The 13,233-nt window shown below is 35.5% G+C and overlaps 1 protein-coding gene across 1 annotated transcript in view; it reads left to right on the forward strand.

Moving 5' to 3' along the window:
- The first annotated feature begins 433 nt into the window (after positions 1–433).
- The window catches only part of LOC136983831 (uncharacterized), a 79,858-nt gene continuing 67,058 nt past the window's right edge, over positions 434–13,233 (forward strand). Inside the window, exons 1-4 of the mRNA XM_067280700.1 lie at positions 434–1,123; positions 1,511–1,715; positions 1,795–1,839; positions 1,921–2,032. Coding sequence (XP_067136801.1) covers positions 1,057–1,123; positions 1,511–1,715; positions 1,795–1,839; positions 1,921–2,032 — 429 coding nt within the window. The 5' untranslated portion in view covers positions 434–1,056. The remainder of the gene's footprint in view (positions 1,124–1,510; positions 1,716–1,794; positions 1,840–1,920; positions 2,033–13,233) is intronic.

Consider the following 13,233-nt stretch of genomic DNA (forward strand, 5'->3'; position numbering starts at 1 on the left):
TTTTTAACGTAACGTTTTGGCCTATTTCTCCGTGATAAATAAAAACTCGCGCACGTGCTATCCCGACTAGCGCGGAAGTTTTCGCCGTAAGAACGGAAGTGACGTCCCGTTACGCCAGACGTTTCCACGTGACCGACGAAACGCGTGGTTTTCCATTCGTTCCAGAATACAGAAAAGAGTTCTGACGAAATAACGTACACACAACGCCAAACGAGTCCAGATCGGGCGGAGGCCCTACGCGCGACGACGGCGAGCCCAATCCCAGTCGAAAAATGCAAACTTATCCAATTTAACGGAATAATCGAGCGAAAAATCTCGGATGCGACGTCGACTCGCTAATGTCAACTTTGGGGGTGGTACGCGGCGAAAGCACAACATCTCGCTACACGTGATTGTGGCCCGACCCACCGCTACGTCACCGAATCGACGATGATTGGTCGAACCCGGAAGGTTCCAGTCGCGTAAATCTGCGCTCTTATACCAGTACTCGACGATTAATCCGTCCGCGGCATAATTACGAAATCTTGGGAAAAAATCTGGATTCCTCCGAGGCGTCGAGAAAAATTAAAGTCCATAGAGCGATTGAAACGATTTACGCATCCGTTCCAAAGTATGGCGGCCACCATTTCGATCTCAAAATGCCGACGTTCTTATACCCGGATTCGTTAGACAGCGCCAGAGCACTGTTCGATTGGATCGGATCGAGAGCGCCTCTAGCAGAGATTATATAGCGTGTATTTTCTAAACGATAAATCGAGCGAAATTTATTTTAAAAATCCCGTTTGAAAGACAAATTTCTACGAAAGACAATGATCGGGCGACCGAGACTGGTATAAGGACGAGGCGTTCCGGTAGCCATGCAACGTCAATCATCGTGACCACGTGGTGCTGTGGCATTTTTGCACCAGAGAACGGCGACTGTTTTGACGAGTCCCGCCATCTTGGCAGGAAAGTGTTCGACGAACGTGGCCCGGGTGTTTACTCGTTCCCCCGTTTCTAATATCGCGTCGCGTTCCGATCGAAGCTGTCGGCAACCGACTAATTGATGTAACGGTCATGAATCTGGAGACGTTACTGGAAGCGGCGAAATACGTCGAATACAGTTCCAAAGCTAAAGCACGTGGTAAGTCCTTTTAAAGGTCGGTAATTGCGGAATGGGTTTTCGAGGGTCGAGGCGGACGAGGCCAGCGTCCCAGTCCGATTATTCGGGCCGCGGTTCCGACCTTTTTGTTCCGAGTCTTCAATCGTAATTCGTAATCGCCGCATAACGGCCTTCCCCGGCCTTTATTCGCCGCCCTTCTTTATTTAATAACATCTTTTTCCTACGATTTTAAAATCGATCGCTCCGATAATTCGAATTAACCCGGAAACGACGCGCGCGCCCGTCCGCACCGTCGCTTCGACTTTTATTATTGTCGTCTTCCACGTGACGCTGGTAATTGGCGGACGCGAAGGCAGACGAGCGCGTAAACACCGACGACGTGAGACTGACGTTTCACTTCCGTCCAAGGGGAAGAACCTCATGACTACGACACGTTCGGAAGGTTGTATGCACGCGAAGAAGCCTCGCCGACCGGACCCAGACACAGATCGGTGGCCTGCAAACAGGACGGCGATCCTCCGGCCGGTCGCCCCGATGCCTCTAAGGAGAGAAGACGTTCCGGCGGAGGACAGTTGTCCAGGGAACCTCCGATTCTGGGTGACGAGATACAGGGGTGAGTCGTCTTCTCTTAAATCTCTTCCCCGCTCGCGTATCGCGCTGTATCAGTTAACGAAAACTCCGACTTTTTCCAGCGGAGGAGGAACCAGAGAGGTGCACAACAAGCTGGAGAAAAACAGGTGAGCCGGTAGTCGAGTCGACGTCTAGTCGACTTTTCGCACGTTATTCCTATATACTGTGTTTGTCTTCGCACCGGACAGGCGCGCCCATCTGAAGGAATGCTTCGAAACGCTGAAGAGGCAGCTACCCAACATGGAAGAACGCAAGACCTCGAATCTCAGCATCCTGAGGGGAGCCCTGCGTTACATCCAGGTGAGTCGGGCCTCTCCCGCTCGGGAGCGCGTGGCGCGGAACGACGTCGCGCCGACCGCGGGCCCGGCCCGGATTGCGCTTTCCCCGGGTGTCGACCCGCCGACCGTCTCTTCGTCCGAAATTGGCCGAGGTGTTTTCCGACGGCACCGACCGAAACGTCCTTTCGTTCCGGAAGAATCGGTCGCGGGCGAGAGACGAAGATCCGGCCGCGGATCGGCGCGGCTCGGCGTTACGCTCGGTCTGGGGCCGTGGACAGAAGCCGGCGTGCGCGTCGGTTGTCTCCGGAAATCGCGCGACTCGAAAACGTCGTCGGCGACGTTTCCGACCGCCGATCACAAGTCGAATTCCGAACGGTCATCGGCATCCGTTTCCGCCTTCTCGACGCCTATTTTTTTAGTCTAAATTTTATTTTTCCAGCGTCCCATGCTTCTTCGTCGTCAAAAATTCAAACTGGATTGAAAATTAAGTAATTAAATTGAAAAAGCGTCAAATCGTTCCTTCTGTCTTTCCTCGTGCTTTCTACCGATTTCTCTCGTGGTCGGTCGAGCGTGCGCCGTCGGCTCCGATTCGACGTCGTTGATCCACGTGCTCGTTTGCGATTTTTGACTCGCGTGTGGCTCGCGACGCGTCGGGGCGCGAGTCCGCGCCGCCGAAATTTTTAAAATGGGAACGGTGGTCGGTGCAGCTTCCGATGGAGTTTCGTTTTTCGCCGGTCTCGATCGGAATGCGCTTCCTGGCTTAGAAACGTACGAAGTAACGATCTTAGTTTTCGGCCAATCGATAGAGAAATATTGAATGGAAATTAATTCCCGTTTACGGCGCCCGAAACGAGTCTGATTTAACGTTCGTTAACTCGGGAGTTCGTTTCGTCTTCCCTGGAGCGTGTCCCGTCGTTTCCGACGTCGCTTTCCCCGATTTAATGGCCAGAATTGTCCCGACAATTCTTTCTCGGTGCGATTCTCGCAAATCGGGGTCGAACCGTCGCCGACGTAAATGGAATTTTTTTTTTACTCGAACGTACTGTACTAAGATATCTCGTTAAAGTATTCGTTTATATGAAACCAGGGCGAAATTATTTCGTTACTACTTATGGCAGTGTCCTTCTGTCAATTCATTATTAGTTTTTATTTTTCTTCCTTTTTTACATCAGTCGACGACTGTTAAAAAAAAAAAAAAAACATTCTGTAAGAAATGAAAATCTAGCAAACTGTGTTGGAATGTGGACTGGAGCATCAAAATCAGTCAGAGTTGCGCTAGTTTGCCATGTAGCTTAAAAATTGGACAGGTCTGAAAAAGTATTGAGTCCTCTTTTGCCCTGGCCCAATTTCCTTCGTCTTGGATTTTGGCAGAATGAGGGAACGTGATGTGGTCTGTCCTGTTTCCTCATTTTTGTTGCAAAGAGAATAGACATAGTGGATGTGGTATGATTTTTCTGTCTTACTCCTGTAGGTTGGATCCTCTGTTCTAATCTGTCCTTCTCTAACTTTGCACTGGATCCAGTCAAAGTTTTATCTGTCAGTTTAGCGCATGTAAACTAGCATTTGCTGGACTTCTCTGATATTAATTTGTGTCAATGATGGTATTGATTTCGATTATATTTATTTTTCTAGTTATTTATTTTTGGAATTATTTCTTGTTTTGACTTGTATTGTAGATTGGGGGTGGCCAACCCTGCGCCCTTAAGCGATTTATTATGTGCCCACGACACGCTTCCCGATAAATTAAAATAATTTTTCTATTTTATTTTCAATCACTTTCATGATCCAGCTTTTAAGCAGAATTTTCTTGAAATTATTTATTTATTTATTTATTAATTGAAATTTTCAAGTAATAAATAATAAAATATAAGTACTTAGTTCCACTACAAAAGTTATTATTTTATTGAATTCTATCGAATTTTAGCGCTATCTTGTATGCTTTTATTTTATTACTACTGATTGTTCTGCCATTACATCACTCTCCTGATTTTGAAAAGTTATGTCAAGAAATACAATCTCAATCTTCTCGTTAACGAATAATAATTTTTCACGTATTATGTAATAAATGTCGTTTGATAAAATTGTTATTACAAATTTTTATTATTATTTTAACTTATAAAATAAAATCAAAAAGAATCAAAATTAAAAATGACAAAATTAAATGAAAAAAATCTTAAGAAAGTATAATTAAGAATTAAAAAAAAAAATTAAAAATAACTTTAACAATAAACATATATGATGTCATTACATATTGTTGCGCCTGCAACGTTCACGAAAATTTGTAATTGCGCTTCCAAAAAGGTTGGCTACCGCTGTTGTAGATTATAGTTTAGGGTAAATTTTATTGCTTGTTTTATGCATTTTGGTGGTTGGATATCGACTGAATAAAGTATCTGGTTGGGTGAAGTAATATTTTAATTTTTCAGCTTGATGTGTTAGGATCTGTTTGAATATTCAAGCATTTTTCCTCTATATTAGGTTTGAAATTGCTTATTCTATTTCAGTTATTTTTGTGTTATATCTTAGCCAGCGCCGGATTAAGCCTCTAGCGGGCCCTAGACAAAATTTAAATTGGGACCCCATTTAAATAAGTTGCTTCTAAACAAATCTTATATAATGTGACATTAGCGTAGCTAGCATGGGTGACACCCGGTGCGGATATCGTGGTGTCACCCCAAGTCACACCGTAGTGTCACCCTTTTTAACTGTTTTATAAAACACTATTGAATTGTAATAACTTCGCACTCGAGCAACTTGAACGCTACATCGAATATGCGATGTCGCGACGTATAAGTTTAAATTTAGAAAATGAATCATAACCATACATCAGTATTACTATGAGAGGCGGCCCTAGGAATATTTCTAGATGGTGCGAGAGATCTCGTGGCGGAGATTACTTCTGACGCACGGATGGCTGTTGACCTTTTATTTTTTTTATTTTTTTTTTAGGTAATGGCTACTGAAGCCGGGCCCCTCCGAATTACGGACCCTAGACATTTGCCTACTTTGCCTATTCGATAATCCAGCCCTGATCTTAGCTAATAGATTAGGATATTTTTCACAAAGTATAATTTCCTGATTTCATTAATCTTCATATTGTCGCTTAGGAGAAAAAAATATGAAATATTACAAATTGTGTAAAAGAATTATTAGAAATTTGAAAGACTATGTTTTTTTTTTGATATTCCCGATTATAAAATACATGAAATTATATTGAAATTCAGATGGTTTTTCTAATTGACATTCTTAGTTAAACTGAATTGTTTGAAACATTAGCAAAAACAATTTCGTAATTATATCCCCTTCTGAGTGTGTAAAGCTCGGAGAATGTGAATTTCATTTGCAACTTCTTATTTGTGTGAAGCTGTTTTTGTCGCTGTGATAAAACTAAGCATTGCACGAAAATCAATGTGGAGGGTGGCTGCATTCAGTTTGATTCCAAGATTTGAGAAAATGTGCAGTGATCAACAGGCTCATCCATCCCACTAATTATAATTAATTGAATTTGTTCAATTACGGTGGAACCTTGCTTAACGAGCACCTCGCACAACGAATATTTCACATAACGAGCAAAACAAATTGTAAAAATTTGCCTCGTTTAACGAGTGATGTTTCGCATAACGAGTGACGAGGAGAAGGGAAGTCCCAAATTGTGCACATGCGGCATGCTCTATCAGTCTGTGTTTAGCAATCGTTCCGCTAGCATCTCGGTGTCACTTGCGATCACATATTTTTCCAAACTTGCGTTTACACACATTACTTATAAACATCAACAACCATAGCCCGTTATATAATAAACACGCCAAACGATATGCCAAATTCTTGGCCCATTAAATTTAATGATCAATTCCAAATTAAATTTTAGAAATGTCTGTTTTAAAAATTAACTATTTATAATTATTAAATTTAATACGAGATGGAACTGCCTACCTCTAGTCAAATTAATTAATTTCTAATATTTAATTATAGCCTTTACATACCTCAAGAATTTGGCATATCGTTTGAAGTGTTTATCAAACATATTAGCTGTGATTTTTTTTTTGTTTCTGCAAATGGAATTTTCATTCCAGGATGGTTCATTCTGCACTAGAAGAAAAGATGATGATGATTCATGCTCCTTAATTTAACAGTGTATATTGTACAATTTTTTTTGAATAAACGTTATACATAAAACATTTGAGCATTTTTTTCGGCGTGGAACGCATTATCATATTTTACATTAATTTCTATGGGAAAAATTGTTTTGCTTAACGAGTGTTTCTCATTACGGGTAAGACTCTGGAACGAATTATGCTCGTTAACCAGTTATTGAGTTATTAAATTAGTTGTTGTTCAAAACTTTGTTTATAAATTAAATGGAAATTTATTTAATTTCGTAGTTAACTGAAATTATAAAACACTTATTTCATACTGAAGTTTATTACATATAAATGGTGGTTCATTTCTGGTTATTCATCTGGCTAAATTGCTTGGTCTAAACACCTTGTCAGCAGTATGACATCAGAAGCAATTTTTGAAGTAATGATTGTTGCATAGTACCAAGCTCAATTTCTGAAGATAACCAGAAAATGGATGCACCTTAATACGTTTGAATACACATCAGATAGCATGTTTGGAAACATTAAATATATCCTCTTATTTTTTTAAATCTCTAATTCTCTAATAAAGTAGTTTTGTTCTAAACTGTTTTAAGAAAAATTTCAAATTGAATACAGTTGTTATAAAAAAAAAATTTATTTATTTATTGTTCAGAATAACAATTATATTCTACAGATCTTTGTAATTATCAATGTGACTTTTACTATTAATGGAAAGGTTTTTGGATTTGGATTTAAATAAATGATGATAAAATGTAACAGCTTAATGGTAAGAAGTTGTTTTATAAATTACAAAAATTTTTCCAAGCTTTCATAATCTTAATTTTAGATCATAATTTAATAGAAATTTTGAATAATTTTGTAGATTGACAAAATTTCAGTTTTAATTCAGCCTATATGCTTTACTTTAATCCACATATTTGTCTTTAATTTCATAAATGATCATTAAATATCCAAGGATTGAGTATCCTAGTAGTAAATTTATTTGGGAACATGTACAGAACCATTCTTGAATATTACCCGTATCTCATTCTTAAAATAATAACTACCGTTGACTAGTAGATGCAGAAACTGTTAGAGGATTTCTGAAAACTTAAGAGAAGCAATGTAAAATTAATAAATACCATAAACTACTGTAGATAGGTACCAAATTTATTTGTTTAACAAGAACAAACTTTAATAGAAAATAAATATTTAAAAAATAAGTCTACTGTATATTTACATTACTGGTATTTTCTTATTACTTTTATGTGTATTATAAAATAATACTCATTATGAAGAAAGGAACTAGTTACTATTTTAAGTATAATTTATTTTAAAAATCAAATGTATATGTCAGGCACTTGTGACAAGCCTGCTGCTGAATAAAACTGTATTGCATCACCATGCGCTGATGGTTTGCTTCCATATGCTACCTACTAGGCTATCTCCTACAAGCAACAAGTTTCTTAATACAGTATCTACATAATATGAGTAGAACACAAAGGCTACTTCCTGTAGGTGGAGAAGATCAAAGAATCAAGTTTACAGTTATCTCCTGACTAATGCAGTAGTTAGGTTCCAAAAAGTGCTGCATTATGCAAATCTGTGCTATATGAAACAAAGGACTAATTCAAAATGTATGGTTAAGTTCCAAAAGTTAGCTATGTTGTATGAGGGATACCTGTAATTATTATTGTTAAAAGTAAACCAATATTTTTAATTGAATACTTGAGAATGACAAAAACCCAACAAATTTTTCAGAAACAAAAAGACTAAATACAGTCAAACCTGTCTATAATGGAACCTGCATATAGCAAAAACCTGTCATTAATGGAAAATTTCTTTGGTCCCTTGAATTTTGTGCAAAAATTAATTTAAATTAACCTGCATATAACAGAACCTGTTTAACAGAAATGGAAAGGATAATTGGGTTGTATAATGGAAAAATGTATCTTCATCTGATTTAACACAACTTCAACAAGAAGTTTAAAAACTTAGCATGTATAAATCATAAAAAAAATACACATTCACAATACAGAATAGCAAAATACGATACTGTATTACAGTTATTTTATTGGGATTTGAATGGAAAGTTTTTGCATTTACCTTGTCATTCTGAAAGAATATTTCACAGAAATGGGTAGACTTGGATAGAGATGGCTGTCAAGTTTCTTGCTTGGATACTTTGCCACTGACACATTATATTAATGGTAAAGTTTAAAAGATATAATGGGAGATAAGTTAGTATTTGTTCATCTGTTTATTCTCGTTGTTAAGAGTGAACAAATATTTCCAAATGCAAATGTTTTCAACCCTATTAACAAGTCATCAACACAGGCATCAAAAACAAGACAATGTTACAGGAAAAAAAATAGAATAATACAAAACAATGAATATCTAAAATATAATGTTGCAATAAACTTAGGATAACTAAAAGAGATGAATAATTATAAGAAATAAAAATAAAAACTTAAAATAAGTAAAAAAAAACCTTAAAAACATATGATTAAGATGTTAAAAGTGAACAGGAATTGTTGATAAGAAACTTCTATGAGAAGTGGAGAGAGTTAAGGCGTAAATTCAAAATTGAGTTTTTATAGATTTTGTTCTTTTCTAATATACAAGCATGAGAAGGGTGGCAGTTATTCCAGATGAGTAAATCCAAGATGGAAGCTGGAAGTTTAGTTAGAATGGTGAAACAGTGCTATCAGTTCCTTTATTTGTGTTACATTTTTATGTTTTTTTAGTTATTGGCAAAATGATCTAGAAGTGATCATTATATACCATATTTATAACAAAATTTATTCTTTGCAGGAATGATATAGATATCTTACATTGAAGATATCAAATAAAACACACCTCAAAACCATGCTAGCATCCAGTGACCATGTATGTTGGCTCTACCACTTGATCTCTGAAATGGCGAATAAGGGAACACAAATACAAAATTGACAGTGGAAAACTATCCACTGCCCTGTCTGCATATGCCTCTGACAATGACATTGAAGCTTTGTTACAACAAACAAAGTTGATCTGTACAACCAGGCACAGTGAAAGTATCTTGAGATATGGAGGCCCTGGAAATTTTTAAAGCCAGCAAGAATGGGCTATGCATCAACTGTAAAGAGGAAAAACAAATATCATATGCTTAGCAAGCAAAATATGATGAATCACTATGAATAAGGTGCCATTCAGTCAATGTAATGCACACTTCTTGTTATGTAATCATGTATGTTCAAGTTTATCAGAGGTTCATTGGTAATGTAGTGATTTAAATTTGAATTTGGTTCTATATATGTTCTATTCATAGAATGTTGAAAACCTGAAGCAGGGTTCAGAAGGAGCTCAAAAACATTTGTTAATGATTTAAATCTGTCACAGGACACTAGTGATGTTTTGAAAGGTGTTTTATGCTTTACCATTAAGTTATTGAAGTAAAGAAATTGTTAAAAGTTGAAAAATAACTCTCAGTATTCTGTATATAATCAAACCCACCAAAACTAAAGTGATAAAAGCACAAAAAAAAAAAACATATGAGTATAATGTGAGAGAGAGAGATATTTTGGATGCACAATAAGTTATGCTTATGCTTTGAGAGCATTTTTCATTGCATATGCAATTTAAACTTCAAAGCATCATTTAAACTCCATGATAAATTTTTGTCAAATTTAGTGTTTGAACTTTGAAGCATTTAAAGTTACAGTGGTACCTTGTACTTCAAACAACTCTAATTGATTGAGTTGTAATGTTAACTCAAGGATTGTTATTTATAAGCGAGGAAAAATGTATCTAGCTTATGAATCAACTGGAGCTTATAGAATCAGTTAGTCGAAATGTCCATACATTCCAAATAAGCATATTGTTATCTACTTTATGGTTGTAGTCACTGATGGGTGAAAAATAGAGATTACTTTTCCAGCTTAATTATAACAAATTCACAAAGTAGTTTTTTAAAATAGGACTGTCCATGGTTATTTTTTTTCCTTGTGGACTGTGTTGTTAAAGGAGAAAAGTGATGCATAAAAAACTAAGTTTTAGTTCTAACTAAACCACTAGTTTTTGAATATCTGAAAAATATTTGTAACCATTAAGGATATGAGAAAGTAAAAAGTCTCAGAGCACAAAACAAGTTTCAAGGTTAATACAGGGAGTATAGGTTTACAAAGTTGAGACAATCTCTTTGTTCTTGTGTATGATATTTTTGAGTTCTCTGATTTATTTTGAATTGAGGATAGACAAATTATATTATAAATGCTTAGAGATATATTCCTTGAGATGTTTTTCTCAAAGCAGAATGTCATTTCTCTGCAGTAGATCTTTATTTCTTTCTGTCATTACAAATCTTAGCAGAAGGTTTATGTAGAACAGAATGGTAGTGCTAAAGAAATGACTGATCCTTCAAGTGAGGATTCCACAAATTCTCCACTTGTAGCTTCTTTTGACATAATCATGTTAAAAAAGCACACAGATTGTCTATTTTACAGAAACTATAAATTGTATAAAATGGTGAATGCAGTGTAAAACAAGCAGAGTCTGTGACTAAATAGTATAAACTTCAGAAAGGTTATCAGGTCGTTTAACTATTTACAGCTTAAGTTCCTACATATGAGATCGGTTGTATTAAGTAGCATTTCATTTTTAACTGTAAATTTGGCATCAGTTTTAAATTTAATTTTTTTATTTTTAAAACTAATGCAAATAAAATATTAATTTTTTGCATTCATTTCATGAATCAGTTAGATTGAGGAATAGGACATGACTATTATAAATAATAATCATTTTGTTGATTTATCTTGTATAAAACTGTTGGAACAAATGATGATAGTTGGGCAATTATTTGAAAAGAATAGGGTAGAGTGATCATATTGTTTATTGTCCAAACCACAACAATTTTTAAGAGTGAGTGAAAAATGGATTTAAAAATGGCTAAACTTAGATTATTTTTTAAAAATTATTTGACAAATCAGATTATGAAGGAATTATTTGTTATTTAAAAAATTATTTATATATTGACTTTTAAAATGATTCTGTTTAAAATTTTATTGTATTTTTGAGGGTTAAAATTGGTGAAATTTGGGGCTGTCCCTGACAAATGGGGGACATATAGTCACCTTAGTACAGGAAAACTAACAGTGATTATTTATATCTGTAAATTTTGAAAAAAGTTATGATAGGATGCTTAATGAATTAATATAAGATTCTTATAGGTTGAAGATACCAGGTTGTTCATTAAGTTTTGTTGTTCGATAAGAAAAACACAATTGTATGGTTTGAAATACATTTTATTATTCAATATAATCTCCCTGAACTTCAATACACTAGTTTCGGTGATTTCTAATTTATGGATTCCGTCCCTAAAGTGAGAATCTGGAAGACTGTCAAAATACACTTCCATGGCTGCTTTTACCTCTTCGTTCGATGAAAATCGTTTCCCACACATGAATTTTTTGAGATATGTGAACAGCCAGAAGTCAGAGGGAGCTAAATCTGGCGAATAGGGTGGATGTTGCAACAGTTCATACTTTAATTCACAGATTTTCACGATGGTTTTTTGAGCTATGTGAGAGGGTGCGTTGTCTTGATGAAAAATGATTTTTTTCTTCTGTAAATCAGATCTTTCTTCACGAATTTTTACATCTAGCTGGCCCAAAAAGTTACAATAATAATCTGAGTTTACTGTTTTACCAGTTTGGAGGTAATCCACAAACAAAATTCCTTTTGCATCCCCAAAATCTGATGCTAACACCTTCTTGGCTGATTTCTAGACCCTAACTCGCTTTGGAGCCAAAGTACCGGGTTCACACCACTCCTTAGCCTGTTGTTTTGTTTCAGGATCATGGTGGTAGACCCAAGTCTCGTCCATAGTGATGAAATGACACACAAAATCCTTTTTATCCTTCCTTCTAAAATGCTCCAAATGTTGCTGAGAAAGTCGCATTTGAATGTGTTTTTGTTCCATTGTTAGCGAATGCAGCACCCATTATGCACACAGCTTTCTGTAATCCAAAACTTCAACCAAAATATTGCTCACACTGCTAGTGAGATCCTGAGGGCTTCTACTAAATCTCTCTTGGTTAATCAACGATCTTCCAAAACCATGTGCTGTATTTTTGCTACGATTTCTGGTGTCGATGCACTTTTTGGACGTCCTTCACTTGGATCGTCTTCAAGACTCGTACGACCACGTTTAAATTCAGCAACCCATCTTTCTACAGTTCTAATTGAAGGTGAAGAGTCGTTATACACTTTTAACAATCATTCATAAATTTGTTTTGCTGCTACACCTTCCAAAAATAAGAATTTTATCACTGCATAACATTCATTTTTTCCATTGTTAAAAAATACAGCGACATGTCAACTTTGAACAGCTGTAAATATACAAATGAGTTGACAGATCTACATGAAACTTCACACATGTTCATAAAAAAGTAGTATTCTTTTTAGAGAAATAAAGCGACGAACCTAATAGCACCATCTCTTACCGAACGACAAAACTTATTGAACAACCTAGTAATAGAAAGGAATATATTACTTTAATTAAGGATGAGCTTAAGAAAGCTAGAATAAACAGTAAGATAAATTGATAGGATATATTTATAATTAATATCTTATTAATCATAATCAATTTAGTTAATGATGAAATGTTTTGAATTTATGTTTGAAGCTATAAAATATTAAATATCATAAATAAGTGAAATAATATAAAATAAAAGTTATGAAAAATAAAATATCACAGTAAATTACAGCAGTTAATTCATTCTAAAGCTTTTTGTGTAAGTTGAAAAACTGCTTAAGTCCCAGGAAGCTTAATGTATAAAGTCATTTAAAATGATAATTAAAGCTAAACAGCTTCTGCTTATAAAAAAGAGAAAATAAAAGCTTATTTTTTATAAATGTTTTCACCATCTGTTATGCATGTTCAAAATGATGACTTTTTTTGTTATAAAGAGTGCTTTTAGTTGTAAGTCAAAGTTTCATAACTACATATCTATAAAAACTTGCAAAGTTGTGGACTTATATGTTACAAAATAAATAGTAATATATAAATTATAAATAAAAAGATATTTCTCCAATTTAAAATTTTTAAACTTTAATTTAATATTTTTCCAAACTAATTATTGGCTATGTAACTAATCCTATACAT

Source organism: Centruroides vittatus, unplaced genomic scaffold, assembly GCF_030686945.1.
Source record: "Centruroides vittatus isolate TY-2023 unplaced genomic scaffold, ASM3068694v2 contig_89, whole genome shotgun sequence".
NCBI classification, from domain to species: Eukaryota; Metazoa; Arthropoda; class Arachnida; order Scorpiones; family Buthidae; genus Centruroides; species Centruroides vittatus.